The sequence below is a fragment of the Sus scrofa genome, chromosome 12, assembly GCF_054392235.1.
Source record: "Sus scrofa isolate SSC_HxYL_T2T_F1_AM1 chromosome 12, Sscrofa_HxYL_maternal_Yorkshire_Landrace_v2.0, whole genome shotgun sequence".
In the NCBI taxonomy this organism is placed as follows: Eukaryota; Metazoa; Chordata; class Mammalia; order Artiodactyla; family Suidae; genus Sus; species Sus scrofa.
Genome location: NC_139394.1, coordinates 54,060,423 through 54,079,698, shown reverse-complemented (window position 1 = coordinate 54,079,698; position 19,276 = coordinate 54,060,423). Strand labels below are relative to the sequence as shown.

General features: G+C 42.6%; 3 protein-coding genes across 7 annotated transcripts in view; 1 reads left to right on the top strand and 2 right to left on the bottom strand.

Annotated features, from left to right (window-relative positions):
- The window catches only part of SPATA22 (spermatogenesis associated 22), a 170,916-nt gene extending 152,199 nt beyond the window's left edge, over positions 1 to 18,717 (top strand). Inside the window, exons 9-10 of one of the 4 annotated variants that reach the window (XM_084982608.1) lie at positions 7,252 to 7,377; positions 11,023 to 11,616. In XM_084982608.1, coding sequence (XP_084838734.1) covers positions 7,252 to 7,356 — 105 coding nt within the window. In that variant the 3' untranslated portion in view covers positions 7,357 to 7,377; positions 11,023 to 11,616. Of the gene's footprint in view, positions 1 to 6,404; positions 6,454 to 7,251; positions 8,111 to 11,022; positions 11,617 to 17,547 lie in introns of those variants that run through there. The other 3 variants (XM_084982606.1, XM_084982607.1, XM_084982611.1) reach the window with 3 other exon arrangements.
- Positions 361 to 19,276, bottom strand: part of LOC100517239 (olfactory receptor 3A10) — a 179,489-nt gene continuing 160,573 nt past the window's right edge. The window contains exon 2 of one of the 2 annotated variants that reach the window (XM_084985677.1): positions 361 to 2,188. In XM_084985677.1, the coding sequence (XP_084841803.1) occupies positions 971 to 1,918 (948 nt within the window). In that variant the 5' untranslated portion in view covers positions 1,919 to 2,188 and the 3' untranslated portion in view covers positions 361 to 970. The remainder of the gene's footprint in view (positions 2,189 to 19,276) is intronic. The other variant, XR_014821596.1, reaches the window with a different exon arrangement.
- Positions 11,642 to 17,192, bottom strand: LOC100517422 (putative olfactory receptor 3A4). Its single transcript, XM_084985678.1, has one exon. The coding sequence runs from the start codon at positions 13,371 to 13,373 to the stop codon at positions 12,426 to 12,428; it is 948 nt and encodes a 315-aa protein (XP_084841804.1). The 5' UTR covers positions 13,374 to 17,192; the 3' UTR covers positions 11,642 to 12,425.

The following is a 19,276-nucleotide window of genomic DNA, read 5'->3' as shown; positions in this document are numbered from 1 at the left end:
CTTTAAAGAATTTTTTTATTAAAATTACTTAGACCACACATGAATTACTCATATTTGCACAGAAGAGTTAAAAACTCTTCGCTTCAGACCACCATTTAAAGAAAGACAGAGTTCCCGTCATGGCTCAGTGGAAACGAATCTGACTAGCATCCATGAGAACACAGGTTTAATCCCTGGCCTTGCTCAGTGGGTTAAGGATCTGTGTTGACATGAGCTGTGGTGTAGGTCACGGAACAGCTTGGACCCCACGTTGCTGTGGCTGTGGTGCAGGCCAGTGGCTATAACTCTGATTTGACCCCTAGCCTGGGAACCTCCATATGCCATGGGTGGGGCCCTAAAAAGACGAACACTCTGTAATAATTTACAATCACTCATTTATTACTATTATCCCGCTTGTGTAAAGTACTCCAAGCTGAACAGATCCCAGTCTCGAATGTTACAGGATTTCATACCCTGACACTCTAAGCTCAGTTCTCGCTAATTCAAGGTTTTCTTTCACTTCTTTGCAAGAAGGAAACACTTTTCTGGCTCTAAGTTCAGGTTGTTTCTCTTAGTTTTGAGAGAAATGACATTGCTGTTTACAAAATCAGGACCCCATACTCTGGTACAGATATAGTTTATCTTAAAAGTGGGGGAGGGGAAATATTTTAATTGAGATTTTAAATATAGTTCAGTTGAACAGTCATTACATTAAAAAATACAAGATAGTTAATTTGTGTCTCACTTCCTGATCCACATAGTTTGCTCCCATCTGTCTTTAATCCATCGTCTGTCAGCTATTTAGACACGCTTTTCCCTAAATTTTAGCCTTTGTCCCCAGTCCAAGGCAAACCATATTCTACCCTGGCCCATCTCTACTTTCCTTCCTCCTTAATCCATCCCTGAATATTCCTTTTCCCACATCCAAGCCTTCAGTACAAGAAAGTGGGGTACACAAGGAAGAGGCAGCATCTTCACGCCCACTGCCTTCTCACTCCGGGGGCCGCTTCCCTGTCAGCACCCTCTTCAGGGCGCCCTGCACATCAGGGTTCCGGAGGCTGTAGATGACTGGGTTCAGCATGGGACTGAGGATAGTATTGAGGATCCCAATGCCCTTATCCTTGTCCGAAGCTGACACTGAGCCCAGACGCATGTAGCTGAAGAAGCCAGTTCCATAAAAGATGCAGACCACAGTGAGGTGGGAGCCACACGTGGAGAAGGCCTTCTTCCTGCCCTCCGCTGAGCGGATGCGCAGGACTGCGGCTGCAACGTGGGTGTAGGACACCGAGATAAGGATCATGGGGACCACCCCCATGAAGGTGGCCCCTGCGAAAAGCAGCTGCCCATTGAGGTGGATGCTGGAGCAGGAGAGCTGGAACAGGGGTGGGAGGTCGCAGTAGAAGTGGTTGACCACATTAGGGCCACAGAAGTCCAGCACGGACACAGCCACTGTGTGCGTCAGAGCATTGATGAGGGAGATGGTGCAGCAGATGCCCACCAGGGCAGCCTGGACTTCCCGGCTCATGCGGGTGCTGTAGGTGAGGGGCTGGCAGATGGCCAGGTAGCGGTCATAGGCCATGGCTGTCAAGAGGTGACAGTCTACACCAGCCAGGAGGTGGAAAAAGAAGAGCTGTGAAATGCAAGCCGCATAGGGAACTCTGCACTGGTGGGTCAGGAGACATGCCAGCATCGGAGGAACGGTGACAGTGATGCATCCAATGTCCAGCAGAGACAGGTTCCCCAAGAAATAGTACATAGGAGTGTGGAGTTTGGGCTCCACAAAGATGGCAGCCAGGATGCTGAAGTTGCCCCCGACTGTGATTACATAGGCAAAGAGGAAGACAGTAAAAAGGATGGCTTGCAGTCTTATGTTCTCTGTTAGGCCAAGAAGGATGAACTCAGTGACAGCGGTTCTGTTGCCCCTGGCACCCAGCTCCATAGTCTGCTACTGAGAATTGTAGGGAGAAGACTTGAACCTGCTGAGGAGGAAGGAGACGCACAGAGACACTTAGTCTCTCTACTGGATGCTGGGGCGCATGGCATGTACCTCTCTGGGTGGAACAGTTACCGGCTTAGAGCTTAAGCAGGATCCTGGAGGCCCCTAGGATGCCAGACATTAATCCTTCAATTGCTGGTGGAGGCTGAAATCCAGGGGATCCCAGGGAAGAGGCTGGGCAGAGAGAACGGCTTTGGGGATCCAGGACAGTGGCTGTTCACCAATAAGGAAAGGAAGCGTTTCAATATTTTTATAACTGTGAAGGTCATATCAGTGTGGAGTGACAGCAGCTCTGACGAGCTCCACAAATAAATAAACATCGAGGTTCTAGAAATCACAGTGTAGAAGGGCAGCACCACAAGGAGGGTAGAGGGACAGGATCTCACAAAAGCAGAAGAGATACAAGAGAGTGAGTGAAGAGAGGAGCAAGGGGCAAAGCACAGGGACACACAGAGGCTGTGCAGGGAGGACATGAAGGCAACTGGGGATGGACCAACAACATTTTTAAAGTGTGAACTATGAGTATTGTGCTGAACACTTTGTATTTATTCTCTTACTCAATTCTCATGAAACTCTGTGGGGTAACTCTTATTATGTTTATGTAATCAGGACACTGAGGTTTGGGAAGGTTAAGTAAGTAGCCCAAAGCTGTAAAGCTCTTGACAGAGCTATGTCTCAAACCTGGGACTGCCTGCCTCCCCAAGCCCACAGTTTAACACAGCAATCCCTTCCTCATAGCTCATCTCTTGCTGTTTCATTGTTGGAGAAGATAAACTTCTCTTATGATCTTGTCCCATGTATGCAATCTCCCCACCCCGAGTGCTGGGGAAGCCCAGCAAAATGTGGCGTTTGAAGATAGCATACGATTAATAAGAATGTTCTGTGCAGGTGGTAGAATGAGAGTGATAGCCTGGGACAGGTAACATCTTTCAAGTACTTTTTCTTGTTTGCTTGCTTGCTTGCTTTTTAGGGCGGCCCATGGCATATGGAAGTTCCCAGGCTAGGGGTCAAATCGGAGCTGCAGTTGCTGGCCTGCCACAGCTACAGAAACATGGGACCTGAGCCATGTCTGCAACCATACACCACAGCTCATGGCAGTGTTGGATCCCTAACCTACAGAGTGGAGTCAGAATCTAACCCACATCCTCATGGATACTAGTTGAGTTCATAATCCACTGAGCCACAAAGGGAACTCCCTATCAAGCACTTTCTATCCAAATTACTTTCATTTATTACCTCATTCAATCCATACAAAAATTCAGTAAGGTAGATAATACCAGTAACTGAGACTTAATTATTTTACCACATGTCAAGCACTGTTCTAAGTATTGACACGTATTATCTCATTTAGTTCTTAAACAAGCCTGTGAAGTAGATACTATGATACTATTGTAGTCCCCATTTTATAGATAGGAACCTGAGGCACCAAGGGGTAAGATAACTTGTCCAAGGTTATGCAGCTAATGAATGTCAGAGCTGGGATTCAAACCCAGGCAGTGTGGTGTCAAAGTCTGTGCTTTTAGGAGTTCCCATCGTGGCCCAGTGGTTAACGAATCCGACTAGGAACCATGAGGTTGCGGGTTCGGTCCCTGCCCTTGCTCAGTGGGTTAACAATCCGGCGCTGCCGTGAGCTGTGGTGTAGGTTACAGATGCGGCTCAGATCCTGCGTTGTTGTGGCTCTGGCGTAGGCCGGTGGCTCCAGCTCCGATTCGACCCCTAGCCTGGGAACCTCCATATGCTGCGGGAGCGGCCCAAGAAATAGCAAAAAGACAAAAAAAAAAAAGTCTGTGCTTTTAAACGCTTCACCCTACACCTCTGAGAGAGGGAATGGATGGTTTCCACCGCTGGTAAGTGGCAGAACGAGGGTTGAAGCAGGGCGACTGGCCAAAGGTGGCAGCAGGATTCATCAGGAACGCTCCAAGCACCTGTCACCTCTGGGACAGCTAATTTGGTGATACAGGTTATTTGCTCTGGTCGGAAGGCAGAAGGGTATTTGTAGGAGGCCTTCGTGGTTCTAGGAAATGTCACTACGGTTGGCTTTTCCGAGCTCAGCATTAAAGCTCTTCATTTCCTCTCTCCTGACCCCAGTCAGTCCATTATGGCACCCTCCATTTGCTGCCTCTGCCCTTCATTCTTCTAGTCTCGAAGAGTGGAAAACATCACTTTTGTGTTTCGCTACCATTTCCTGAATCCAAGTATCACTGAGTCCTTTATTCTCCTATCCACAAGGGAAAAGGCACATGAAGATCATGAGTGAAGGAAAGGAAATTACTTAAGAGGTCAGGAATGAGGAGGTCTAGAGCAATGGGAAGGTGCATAGGTCCATGGGGTAACTTACCTTTTACTCGGAGCAGAGTGGACAGGTGGTTTTTTTTTTTTTTTTTTGTAGAGAGAACAGTGGGTTCTAAGCTGACCCAAGGTAGCCTGTCTTCAGAAGCCTTATAAAGGGGGTGAGGCAGGGGCTGAGAAAGTCTGTCTTGGTGCTCTCTCTGTATTTGGGAGCTAACAAGCACCTAGGGGCCCTAAAAATCACCTCCCCCAGGGATTGCACAAGAAGCCAGAGGCAGACAAACAACCTCAGTTCTTCAGTCCTTAAGGGTTTCTCTCAATTGCCTAATATTTTGGGCTCCATTACAGAAACATTAGATTCATAACATCATGCCAGGTTCCTAATGCCTCTGAGAAAAGAGGAAAGATATAGTTACCATATTATTGATGGAAAAAATAAGATCCAGGGGGCTTAGATGACTTGGCAAGACCAGAGAGTGCTTCTCTAGTGGAACTCGGGCTGGGCCCCAGACAAGCTGATTCTAGTACTGTTTTCTCTCAATTATTTTTCACACTGGGTTTTATAAGGCTTGGCTTTTAAAAGTTGGGTTAAATGAGGTATAATTTTAATTATGAATTTTGATGAGTTTTGATAAAAAGTATACTGTCATGTATCTACCATCTCCATCAATATACCAAAACCATTGATCACTCTAAAAAGTTCCTTCTACTCCTCTGTAGGCAATTCTCTCTTCATACCGTAGCCATGGCAACCTCTGACTTGATTTCTGTCCCTCTGGTTTTGCCTTTTTCATATATCAGTGGAGTCACATGGTTTGAGACTTTTAAAAGATAACTGGATTTATTCAGTTATCATAATCCTTTCGAGAGTCAGGCATGTAGATTATACGAGTAGTACAGTCCTTAGTACAGTCCTTTTTTTCACTGAGTAGTGTTCATTGTATAGATGTATTGTGATTTGTTTAGCTATTTGTCAGTTAATGACCATTTAGGGTTGTTTCCAGATTTTAGCTGTTACAAGTAAAGGTACAATAAATATGTGAAAACAGGTATTTTTTTTTTGTGTGTGTGTGTGGATGTATGTCTTCATTTCTTCTTGGAAAATATCGAGGAGTGTGATTCTCGGCCCTATGTGAGTGGATGTTTAATCTTAAAAGAAATTGCGAAACTGTTTTCCAAAGTGGCTATACCTCTTGCATCCCTCCTAGCAATGCATGAGATTGCCAGTTGCTCATCAACACTTCGTATCATCAGTCTTTTTAATATTAACCATTCTATTAAGGTGTGCAGTGGTATCTCATTGCGGTTTAATGTTTTTCCTTAAAAATATTGAGCATCTTTTCATGTGCTTATTCACCATCTGTATGTCATTGATAAAGTATTTATTTAAATACTTTGCTCCCCCATAAAATAAAAAATTGGGTTGTTTTTCTACTTCTTATTAATTTAGAGCTTTTTAAAAAATATATTCTGGATACTGTCTTTTAATCAGGTAACTATTTTGCAGATATTTTCCCAGTTTATGGCTTGTATTTTCACTTTCTTAATAATGTCCTTTGAATAACTGACATTTAAATTTTTGATGATATCCAATTCATCAATTTTTTTCTTTTACGATTCATGCTTTTTGTGTCTTATCTAAGGAATTTTTGTATTTGGTTTGCAAACAAGCCCTGCACACAGAAGGCAAAGAGAGACCAAAGAAAGAGGCAGGCCACTCCAGATTGGTAGGTGGCAGGTTTAATAAGCAAGAGGACTGTAAAACACATCCTATAGAACCAAAAATTCTGTGTGGTCCTCTTGAAAAAGGGGCCTGGATAGCATGATGAGGCAAGAGGCCAAGGCTGGGCGTCTCAAGGCCTGCCCTAGAGCAGGGATGAGTCAGGGTATGGAAAGGTACAAAGAAAAATTGAAGTTCCAACACTAGAGACCAAGGCTAAGCACTAATTTCAAGGATCAGAAGCAGAAGAGAGGCCAGCTTCACAGTAAGAAAGTTTAGAGCCATGTGGAAATATGATCAGAGAAAGAGAGAGGGAATGCTTTGCAGTTCATTTTTATTGGCTCCCAGATGCATGCTGAATGGAATGGTTAGGGTTGCTAAGAGGGTCAAAGAATGATTGATTGCCTCTGGTTTTCTTAGGTGACCAGATAATGCTGTACAAATGAATAGGTATCAGAAGAAGAGCAAGGTTGGTGAGAAGATAAGTTTAGTCACGATATGTTTGGTTTGTGATGCATGTGGAAATGGCCAGTAGACTGATGAATATATACATCTGAAGTTTAGAAATGAGGAATCATCAGGGCAGATAAAATCACTAGTGAATGAGAGAATTCAGGATGTCTTTTTAAATTAGCACATTTCCCAAATTACTGAAATCACAATTTAGTTACATAAGTTGTTATGACTGTAATGGGCACATACGTTTTCACCTTGAATTTAGAGGACATACTTCTAGAGTTTTGTCAGCAACTGTATTGCTTGGTTCTAGGCTTGAAATAGAAGCTTCTTATTTTATTCAAGAAAAACATGGTAATTTTTTTTCTAGCAGAATTTACTTCAAACATCTGTAATGCCTTATGTAACTTTATTCAAAATTATTTAAAAATTCTACTCATCCTTGAAAACATCTTCCAGATTTCTAGTGTGTTAAGTTCTACAATTTTTTCTTTTTCTTTTTTTTTTTTTTGGCATTTCTTGGGCCGCTTCCGCGGCATATGGAGTTTCCCAGGCTAGGGGTCTAATCGGAGCTGTAGCCTCCAGCCTACGCCAGAGCCACAGCAACGCGGGATCCAAGCCGCGTCTGCAACCTACACCACAGCTCACGGCAACGCCGGATCGTTAACCCACTGAGCAAGGGCAGGGACTGAACCTACAACCTCATGGTTCCTAGTCGGATTCGTTAACCACTGCGCCACGACGGGAACTCCTACAATTTTTTCTGATACTGAGACCTTGAGCAGGCAAATGCGTCCTATTGCATTTCAAGTTTTTCATCCACAAAATGAAGAAGAATAGTGATGCCTACACTGTGGACCAGATAGGAATGTGTAGAAAAGCAAATAAGATACTAGACATGAAAGTGTTTCTGTGAATTGGAAAGTACCATTTTCATGTAAGGAATTATTATCACTATATTTATTTGTATATAGTTTGGTATTTGTATATAGTTTAAACCTACATCACTGTTACAGTTTTCATGTTAGCCGTCAAGAGAGAAATTTATGTCTCTGATAATAATGCTGAGAAAAATCTCAAAAGAGGTTACATGAAAATGATGATTATGTCTTAATAGCTAACATTGTTATAGCACTTTGCCGCAACAGACTGGATTCGTTAGGGGTAGAAACTGACTTTTTCTCCCTGTGCCCTAATGTCCAGTACAGAGCTGGACATTTAGTAAAACTTCAATAAACATTTGTGGGGTGAATCAATGAATGAAAAGAACTTTCAGGAGTACCCATTGTGACTCAGTGGGTTAAGAACTTGACATAGTGTCTGTGAGGATGTGGGTTCAGTTCCTGGCCTTGCTCAGTGGGTTAAGGATCTGGCATTGCCACAGCTACAGTGTAGGTCACAGATGCGGATTGGATCTGGCATTGCTGTGGTGTAGGCTGGCAGCTGCAGCTCTGGGAACTTCCACTTGCTGTGAATGCAGCCATAAAAACAAGAAAAGAACTTTTATATACATTTATTAATTTAAACCTTATATGATTATTGCCAAATAATCAGTTCTTTTTCTTTTTGTCTCCAATGCTTGCTGGTTCTGTAGGTAAATAGTTTTTTAGTCTCTAGGCTTTAAAATAAGCTGTGTATGACTTAATAAAATATATTTTATTTGTGGATTATAATTTCCTTGAGGACAAGTGTTAAACCAGTACAGCAAGAAAACACTGTCAACAACTGAACAAATCAATTGTTAACAAAACAGTTTTGTTAGCCCCCCAAAAATTACTGAGAGGTGAAAATTACTTAGAACTCACTACTTAATTATTGTATTCTACTCTATTTCATACTTCAATCGATACTTCAATGAGTACTTTCTCTTAATTGATATGCCAATATATAGAAAATCAATCATTTCTCTTTCTTTATTTTGCTTTTTAGGGTTGTATCCACGCCATATGGAGGTTCCCAGGCTAGGGGATGAATCAGAGTTGCAGCTGCCGGCCTACACCACGGCCTCAGCCACGCCAGATCCAAGCCATGTCTACAAGCTACACCATGGCTCACGAAAATGCTGGACCTTAACCCACTGTGCAAGGCCAGGCTTCAAACCCATATCCTCATGGATACTAGTCAGATTCATCTCCGCTGAGCCACAGCGGGAACTCCCCATTTCTTTATTTTTCTCACTTTTGTGTGGGGGGGTATCTCACTCCATCACCTATTCTCCTTCTTCTTGGACATTTTACACTTCTTCCTTTTTATTGTACCAGCTTATAAACATGCAGCTCTTCTCATCTTTAAACAAAACTAAAACAAAGTCCAAAACTTCCTTAATCTTCTGTTTCTCCATTGGCTACTTTGGTCCTTCCCTTCTTCCAGTCACTGCTGAACGTGTCCTGATTTCCTGGCTTCTGGTCCCCTCTGTGTCCCACTGCAATGGTCTGTTCTTACTCCTCCTCTCAGACGGCCCTAGAAGAGGTCACACTCTGCCTGGAAAGACTCCCTCCAAGCCACCTTGGCAAATGCCCACTCATCATGTAACACATGGCTCAGCCTCCAGCTCTTCCAGATGCCTCTCTCAGTACCTTTGTTTCCCTTCTCTCCATCCTCCCTGTGCATGTCTGCCACCTATATGTGTCTCTCTAACTCAACTCCTTCTATATCCAAGGAATCCTCTTGAGGTTAGATCTTGTGTTTCCTTCCATTTTCTGCATCTCAGTATTTAGTATTATTCATGCTATGTTTTAGGTGCTCAATGAAAATTTTTGGAATTAATAATTTAACGGAATTATACTTTTATGGACATAGGTCGTTTCATTTAGTGACATGTCCAATTTAGTGACAAGTCTGTACCCCTGTTTCCTCCCTAGATAGTGCTGAATTGTACAGACCGTCTTCCCTATAGTAAGACAGTGATTCATCCTATTACTTGAGTGCCTCATGTGCTGGTAGAAGTTTCCTATATCGTTAAGTTTAGAGAGGCTCAGAAACTTCTAAGAAACAGACATACATGAGAGAGCAAACCTTTTTTTCAGTGGTGACAAGACTAGAACATCAAATGCCTAGATCAGGGATGACAAACTCCTCCAGCCAGTGTCTGTAAGTGCCAGGCATACGATGTGTTGGGCGGATGCCTGGCAAACTGGAGAGTACTGGTTCCCTCCAACAAGGGCCGTGGAAACTTAGCCCTAGATGATTGCTGATATGTAAGAATGGAGACCTACTGTTGGCAGGTTTCATGTCATAAGAGTTGAAAACCACGGAAAATCTGATGACTTTTGTTTTGTCTTGTAAACCACACATCTGTGCTTCAGGTACAACCAAGGGTCTTTTAACTGGAGATCTCTGTGAAATATACAAAAGTGATTCCTTTCCATTGAGTTTCTAAGTGCAAATGTCCCTGTCAGAATATTAAATTCACATAGAATCTTTTTCCAGGGTTCCAATAGTCGGTGGGAGTTTCAGAGACTCTACGCCAGCTGCTGCAGAGTGAGCAGATGCTCATTAACCCTAACCTCTGGTACATGCCTTCTTGGCTTCCTGAATCACTCTGGATAAATTTGCATTGTGCCAAGAGAAATTCAACTTTCTCCTATTTCACATGGTCATAATGTTTTGTTTCACACAATCTTTTTTTTTTTTTTTTTTTGGCCTTTTTAGGGCCACACCCACAGCATATGGAGGTTCCCAGGCTAGGGGTTGAATCACAGCTGCACCTGCTGGCCTACACCACATGGGATCTGAGCCATGTCTGTAACCAACACCACAGCTCATGGCAACACCGGATCCTTAACCCACTGAGCAAGGCCAGGAATTGAACCTGTGTCCTCATGGATATTAGATTCATTTCCCCTGAGCCATGATGGGAACTCATCATATGATCTTAATGTTTTTCCCAAACTGGAACTTGAGTAAAGAAGACTTGAAAAATTGAAGAGATACACCTTGTTCCAGGTTGGGAAAATCAATAATTCAAAGGTATAAGCTATTCCTAAATATAGGCATTGACACTGTCTTAGAGGTTTACAAGTGGATTTTTAAATTAATCTGGAAGGATGTTTGTATGAGAGTAAGAAGCTACAGGACTGAGTAAGGCTGGGACATGCCAATGCTAAGGAAAGAAGAGAAAGACCTTGACACCTACATATTAACTTGTATTGTAATACAATAGCAATTAAAAAGTTCAAAAGAGAGTCAACAACAGACCAAACTAGAAGGATATTTAGCAGATAATGAAGGGGTCATTTCATATCAGTGGGGAAAGAATCAATGAACCAATGCATTCAAAAATTTAAAAAAGGTTCATTCTAGGAGTTCTCGTTGTGGTGCAGTGGAACTTGTGTCTGTGGAGGAGCAAGTACGATCCCTGGCCTGGTGCAGTGGGTTAAGGATCCAGTGTTGCTGCACCTGTGGTATAGGTCACTGCTCTGGCTCGGATTCCATCTCTGGCCTGGGTACTTCCATATGCCACAAGTGCAGCCAAAAAATGAAAAAAAATTAAATTGACTAAAAAACAAAGTAATTTTTAAAAAGCCAAGTAACATTTTAAAAAATTTGTTCTATCTGCTCAAAAGAATACTTTGCAATCTAGAAAAAGAGGAGGAATGTCGTGGAAAAAGGTCCATCTAGATGACAAGTGAAAAAAATCATGCTATAGAGCTGTAAGTATAGACTAATTCCGTTTTTACAAATATGTATTAGGTATGGAAAGATTTGTAACAATCATATGCTAAATATTAATAGTGATTATCTCTGGTGAACTTATGGGTAATTTCAATTTTTTGTACTTTCTAATTTTTCAGTAAGCATACATTTGTATTGCATTATGTAAAGAGCAGTTTGAAGCTAGAAATTGAATAAATGAAGAAGCGTCTTCCTCCTTATGCAGAGGGAGAGGCTGGTTTGTAAGTCAGAGGGGGCAAAGAGCTCCATTTCATCAGTCAGGGAAACTCTTCCAAATGAGCCAAATCTCTTTCTCTACTAAATTCATTACATGCAATTTTTTGTTGTTGCTGGTCCAGTATTCTACATCATCTCTGAGATTTTTCTAAACAATGCTTATTCCTTCCGATTTGAGTTTTTAAATTTGTTCTCTTTTTGTTGATTTATCTGCTGAAATTGGCCTCCAACAATTCCCTCAACCTCTACTAACTGTTACAGAATAAACTATAAATTGTTAAAGGGATGAAACTTTTTAATTCATATTTTAATTTTATTTAAATAGCTTTTTTCTTTTTCTTTCTTTTTTTTTTTTTGGTCTTTTTGCCATTTCTAGGGCCACTCCCGAGGCATATGGAGGTTCCCAGGCTAGGGGTCTAATCGGAGCTGCAGCCGCTGGCCTGCACCAGAGGCACAGTAATTCGGGATCCGAGCCCTGTCTTCGACCTACACCACAGCTCATGGCAATGCTGGATTCTTAACCCACAGAGAAAGGCCAGGGATCAAACGCACAACCTCATGATTCCTGGCTGGATTTGTTAACCATTGAGCCACGATGGGAACTCCCTAGCTTTTTTTTCTATAATACTGATCTCCCTTTTCTTTTTTTCCCCTTTATTGCCCATCTGTCCAACGCAACTTGCAGATACCCTTCCTCATTGAAATGATTTATTACTTTTGAAAGGCAGTAGTTCAAGACGTAGCCTGCCTAGGTTCAGCTCCCAGCTCTGACATTCACTTGCTGTGTGACTTTGGGAAGTTACTTCACCTCTCTTAGGTTGAGTTTCCTAATCTGTATTTTGTAAATCTGTGTCTATCTCATAGTGTTGTTCTGAGGATTAAAGGAGTTAATGGATGTCAGTCACTCAGAAGAGTGACCTGGCACATGGTAGTCCTGACATCAGTAAGAGCAATTATCCTTTTTATTGCACTTTCCTTCCTAACCCAGTCCCTGATCTGATTTCATAATATTCACATTCCACTTATGCTAATCACAATACCTCTTGGAAGCAGTAAGCAGAGCCATGACATTCTTTAAGGCTAGAGGGAGGGATCTCACTTGGGGGGCTCTCTCCCCATGAGAACCCGCCGCAGGGCGCCCTGCACATCAGGGTTCCGGAGGCTGTAGATGAGTGGGTTCAGCATGGGGCTGATGACAGTGTTGAGGATGCCAATCCCCTTGTCCTTGTCTGAAGCCTCCACTGAGCCCAGCCTCATGTAGCTGAAGACACCTGTGCCATAGAAGATGCCCACCACAGTGAGATGAGAGCCACACGTGGAGAAGGCTTTCTTCCTGCCCTCTGCGGAGCGGATCCGCAGGACTGCAGCTGCCACGTGCCCATAGGACACAGTGATGAGGACCAAGGGGGCCACACCCATGAAGGCTGCTGCTACAAAGAGCAGCAGCTCATTGAGCTGGGTGCTGGAGCAGGAGAGCTGGAAGAGCTGTGGGAGGTCACAGTAGAAGTGATTGATCACATTGGGGCCACAGAAGTTAAGAGTCGATAAGGCAACAGTTTGGGTCAGTGCATTGGTGAAGGAGAAGACACAGGACATGCCCGCCAGGGCTTGCTGGATTCCCCAGCTCATGCGGGTGCTATAGGTGAGGGGCTGGCAGATGGCCAGATAGCGGTCATAGGCCATGACGGTCAGCAGGAAGCAGTCCACCCCAGCCAGGAGGTGGAAGAAGAAGAGCTGTGAGAGGCAGGATGTATAGGGAATGCTTCTGTTATTGGACATGAAATGCCTCAGCATGGCAGGGACAGTGACACTGATGCATCCGACATCCAGCAGGGACAAGTTCCCCAGGAAGAAGTACATGGGGGTATGGAGTTTGGGCTCAGCAAAAATGGCAGCCAGGATGCTGAAATTGCCAGCCACAGTAGCTACATAAGCAAGAAGGAAGATGACAAAGAGGATGGGATGTAGAGAAGGAGTGTCTGTTAGACCCAACAGGACAAACTCCGTGACAACGGAATCATTTTCTGAGGCTCCCAGATCCATGGCTCTCTTCCACTAGCGGCAGAACTGAGCAAAGCTAGAAGGTGTCAGTGGTGGCAAGAGGAGGATGAGATCTTGATAGCAATCACCCAGTGTAGCAGCGTCCAGGAGAGGGTGGGAGGTAAGGACACGTACAATTTAACAGAAAGTTATCGAGACATAATAGGAGAAGACTTAATATATCTGACTCTAACTGGGTAAGAACAGGTCATTGAACAGACTCAAACAGAAATTGATGAACTGACAGAAAAAGGGGGAAAATGTAACTATTACCTTTAGAATGGATAAGCAGTGCGGTCCTACTGTAGAACACAGGGAAGTATGTCCAATCTCTTGGGATAGAACATGATGGAAGATAGTATGGGGAAAAGAATGCATCTATATGTATGACTGGGTCATATGCTGTACAGCAGAAATGGACATAACACTGTAGATCGACTATACTTTAATAAAAAATAAATTTAAAAAAAAAGTTAAAAGGGAAGATTATTTTCCTGAAACCAGAATCCCAAGAAGAAAACCCCAAGCCATGGTGACATGACCATAAATTGGGTATGTGAGATCCCACAGGATGAAAGCAAGGCTTCTGAGAGAGGGTAGGGGCAGGCATGCTCCCCCAGCCTGTGTCCCTGAAACCTCCATGTACATGCCGACGTATGTGATGCAGCAGTGAGATGACTGCTGTCGCCCAGACTGTTAAAGAGATTAACTTGTGAAGCCATGAGACTTGGTCTGGACTTTTTTTTGAGGGGGGGAGGTGAAATGAACTCAGAACCATGAAACTGAATTCGAGGACATCTCCAGCTCCAGAGTTGCTGACTACCAGCCTGTAGATGGTCTCGATAGTAAGACTATACTGCATTTCTCCATATAGCATCTGGGAAGTTTCAACTCCAAAATACTGACCTTTTACTGAATAAGAAAAATGTGAAATGAGCTTTGGAGCAACATGTGTTTCCAGACTTAAACTCTAGGTGGGGTCAGTGGATATCCAATTGAGCTGCCTCCCTGGATGCCCAGCTGAGCTCTCTCCCACATGCCAGATAAGCAGATACCCAGACTCTGAGTTCTCTTCTGCCTCCAACTCCACCACCACTGGGCTGCTTGCTCTTCTTTCTCCTGCCTCTAACTGCACATCATCCAATGCACACACTGTGATGAACCCAATGACCAGATAAGGCTAAAAAGTCTTTCACGGTGCCTTGACCTGCTCCCACACAAGATTTCCTAGATAACACTTTCCTTTCCCTGACCCTGAGTAGTCTCACTAGTAAAGCACACAGGGATCCACTTCAATCTCTGGCTGAGGGATGGATATTTAGGTCACTCGCATGGGGATATTTAAGTCTACTCACAAAAGGAAGAGGCTGGAGTTGGAGTTCCTCAGTGGGCAAAAGGCATGAGCAGAGGGAAAGTGTTTTCTAATGATTAGTGTTGAAAATAACGTCCTCAATCCACAGTGGGTCAACCACCATCTAATGGTCTGGACTCTTCTGCACAGGTATGTTCTGACCATCACCTCAGCCCTCCAGATCTGAACTGGTCTTCATTCTTGATCTTCTCTTGATGTAACTATCTCAGTAACAGCTCTGCCCTCCTCCCACTTAGTGAGGCTTTGAACCTTAGTTATCATGGTCTCCTCCTTGTCTCTAACCCTTACCTTCAAGCAGCCAAGTCCAACTGGTTCTTTTCAGGAGAAGGAAGGAGCCCTTCCATTGCCCAGAGGATGAACTGCCCTTGTATGGAAACCAAGTTGGGGGCATGCAGTGAGGAGTCTGGGGATGGCACTCACCCTGTCAAGGGGATAGACACTTCTTGGGCAAAGAAGAGGGACAGTCATGCTGGCCCCTAGACCTCCACATGGTGATAGCTTATAAAGGATCAAGAGACAAGAAAACAAACAACTCAGCTGACATCACCCTCACTCTGGATTTTTCTCCTCCCAACTGATACCCCTGGAGGCCTCAGAAATCAGCATATTCCAGGGGGAGCCATTATATCATTGCCACAGATATAATGATCTCTAGTAGCTTTAAGATGTTTTGAACTTTATCAAAGTGTTTCCAAGTGTTACCTTCATGGATATGGCAAAATTCATTCATTCATTTTAATAAAAATGTTTCTGAGCACTTACTCAGAATCAGCATTCTTATCAGCACATTTCAGCGTTAAAATGAATCTCAGAAAGCCTTAAAGGGCAGTAAAGTTCACACTGTGTCGGGGATGGAGTTGGGACTCTGGGTTTCTGGTTAGTCCAGCCTACCATCTTGGGAGGGGAGAAGCAGTGACTTCCCAGCCTTGCTTGCAGCATAGGGCTGCTCGGGGGTTGGAGCTTGGGGCAGGACTGCTCCTATCTCATCCTCTCCATCATCTCACAAGGCCACCTCACATCTCCCATGACAGCTCACTATAACCATTTTCAAACCCAGCTTCTCTTCTAGTCTCAAACAACTATCTTACCCCTTCTCTGCTCCCTTAGTACAATGCAGACCCTCTAGAATCCTCACCCTAAATGTTTTCTAGCCTCGTGTGCCCAACACCAAAAAGAAAGATAAAGGTTTGGAGTATCCTCTAGACCAGGACCACTCAACTTTTGTTAACTCCTAAAAGTGGTTTTAGGCATTAAATAAAACCATTAACAATTCTTCTTAATTAAGAAGGTTTTCCCACTGGCTCTCATTAGCAAGTTTGAGAGCCATTCTTTGCAAGATCAATGGAAAAGCCTCATAATGTCTCAAGATGGCCATAAGCCGAGGAGGAGTTGGTAGGAAATTAGGATGAATTGAGAGCTTTGTTGAAAGCTGTCCATGGAAGGGAGTTTCTAGGTTCCAGAGCCCAATGGAACCCATTACTGTACATTCCTCACCTGACCTAACAAAGGCTGCGTTCTCCCCCTCGACAGTATTCTTTTCTCCCACCTTGTTAACCCAGAAACTCTGTCCTTGCAGACCCATCACAGGTCTTCTTTCTCCTAGGAAATCTTCCTTGCACCTGTGAGCTGGGCTAGGTGCCCTTCCTCTAAACTCCCATAGCAATCTGAAGGCAACATGCTGATATCTTCATTTTTCTATTTGTTGATCCTGATACCTAATTGTGAATTAGATATTTCTGCATGAACATCCCACAGGAACATCAAGCTCAATATGTACAAAACCAAATGCATCATGTTTCTCCCTGTTCACAGGAACATCAAGCTCAATATGTACAAAACCAAATGCATCATGTTTCTCCCTGTTCTACAAGAGGTACACACAACACACACACACACACTTAATTTTCTTGTTTACAAAAGGCAGGATATTGAATTGAAATCTTATTTTCAGATTTTTCTCTGCCTTTCTTTTCTGAGCATCATGGAATGGATCATTTTCCAAAATTTTATCATGACTTTCTAACATTCTGTCATTTGCATTTGCCAACATTCACTTAACCATTGGGTATTCAGTTTCCACTTTGTCATCATTATAAATAATAATGCAACCAAGTCTTTGCATCTCTGATTTTTTGGCCTTTGTCCTGAATAATTTTTTTTTTTTTTTTGCTTTGTAGGGCCATACTCATGGCATGTGGAGGTTCCCAGGATAGGGGTCCAATTGGAGCTACAGCTGCCAGCCTACATCACAGCCACAGCAACGCAGGATCCAAGCCACATCTGTGACTTACACCACAGCTCATGGCCATGCTGGATCCTTAACCCACTGAGTGAGGCCAGGGATAGAACTAGTTGAATTCGTTTCCACTGTGCCACAATGGGAACTCCTCTAACCTCAATCTGTGCAAAGATCTTTTCTCATCCATTGATAGTCTACATTCCCAAGACTAGATTCCTTGTCATCTCATGACAAAAAAGTACAAATTACATATATTTTTGTGAGGGACAGGGGAAACATTCTTCATATCCCTCACCTATATTCTTCATATCCTTTGCCTATATCTTCCTTTGGGGGGCAGGTGTTAACTGGCGCCAAGGTCTGTTGGCTTGCTTGTTAACAGAGGTTTCTTTAACTCAATTAACCATGAAGGAAAAGAAAAATGATTCATTATGTAAACATGTGGCAATTCAAAGCCCTCGTGTAATAAAGATCAGCTAGTGGGAAAGAAGCAACTCTGAATTTTTAGACTATTTAATTTATATGGGGACTGATGATGATGATGATTGCATCACATTCTCTTGAAGGGATACAGATTTTTGCTCAAAAGGAGGAGCTTGCTGCAAGGCCCAGACTTCAGCTCTCAGCAGAGCCAAAAAAGGCTACCATCTCTCTCTGTGATTACTTTTATTTAATAATATTTTGTGTATTGGTTTTTGTTTTTAATGTATTTCATACATTATTTCATAAATAAAGCACATATAACAATGCTGTATACACAGTGGTATTCTCGGCTTATAAATAAAAGGTACTCCACCCTAGAATTTAGACAAATACGGCAGTGATGGGAGAGTCCCACGGAGGTCACTTTGCATAAGGAATGGTACAACCTCCCAGAAGAGGGCAGAGAGCACTGATATGCCCAAGTCCAAGGACAATACTTAGACTGTTAGAGGGAATCTCATGTTTGGATGTCATTCCCTTCCCTAGACTCACACTGGGTCAAGGACGAGAGTTTCAATAAAGTGGTGGTGAATATAAAGTTTTCTTGATTATTCCCTTATTGGCCTGTGTGTAAGTCACTTAAAATTTCCTTTTATTATGGCTCTTCCACATTTAGAACAGATTTCTAGAAGTGGTCTCAAAGGTTATAAAAACTGGTGTATTTGATAGCAAGATATCTAGCCAGGTCCTCTATTTAATGATCAACTGTTTTCCTCTGGCACTGTACTATAAAAATTTTAAAGCACACAGTAAAGTTCAAATAATTGTATAGTGAACTCTCATGCACCCATCATCTAGATTTTACCATTATATTTGGTCTTTATGTAGCTGGGATCTTTCAATGGTTTTTCTTCTTTTGCTTGTTTATTTCACTATTATGTTGTGTGATTCTCCTATTAGTGTCCACAGCTGTTGCTCTTTTTTTTAAGGCTGTATAGGATTGCATGGTATGAATGCACCACAATTTATCATTTCTTTTCTTTTATCATTTTCTGTTTGAAGGTATTTTTGCTTCTGTGGACACTCTTGTACACATCTCTTGGCACGCACATGCAAGAATTTCTATGGTTGCTAATTAGAAATGGAATTTGTGTATCTTACAGTTTAAAGGATAAAATCAAGTTGTTTCCCAAAGTGCTTGTACAATTTTAGGATATTACCAGTTTTGTGTAAGATTTTTTAACAATCTATATTCTCATAAAAATTGTTATTATCTCCTTTCTTTGTTTAGACCAATACAGTTTGAAATGGTGTCTCTAGTGTGATTTTAATTTGCATTTTCTAGATTACAAATAGGGCTGGACTTCCTTTCCTAAATTCACTGGCTATCTGTGTTTTCTCTTCTGTGAAACCCCTGTTCATATCTTTTGCCTATCTTCTATTGGATGCCTTGTATTTTTCTTATTAGTTGTAGAATATTTGAATATATTTTGTATACTTCAGGATAGCTGTATGTGTTGCACATCTCTTAATTTGTAGTTGTCCCTTCACTTAAAAATAATTGTCTTGGAAACCAAAAAGAAAACAAAAAGACAACTTACAGAATGGGAGAAAATAGTGTCAAATGATGCAACTGACAAGGGCTTAATCTCTAAAATATACAAGCAACTTATACAACTCAACAGGAAAAAAGCCAACAACCCAATGGAAAAATGGGCAAAGGACCTGAATAGACATTTCTCCAAGGAAGATATACAGATGGCCAACAAGCACATGAAAACATGCTCAACATCCCTCATTATTAGAGAAATGCAAATCAAAACTACCATCAGATACCACCTCACACCAGTCACAATGGCCATCATTAAGAAG

Bases quoted from the DNA above. Each gene is read 5' to 3' on its own strand.
- LOC100517422 (XM_084985678.1), bottom strand. From the start codon at position 13,373: ATGGATCTGGGAGCCTCAGAAAATGATTCCGTTGTCACGGAGTTTGTC.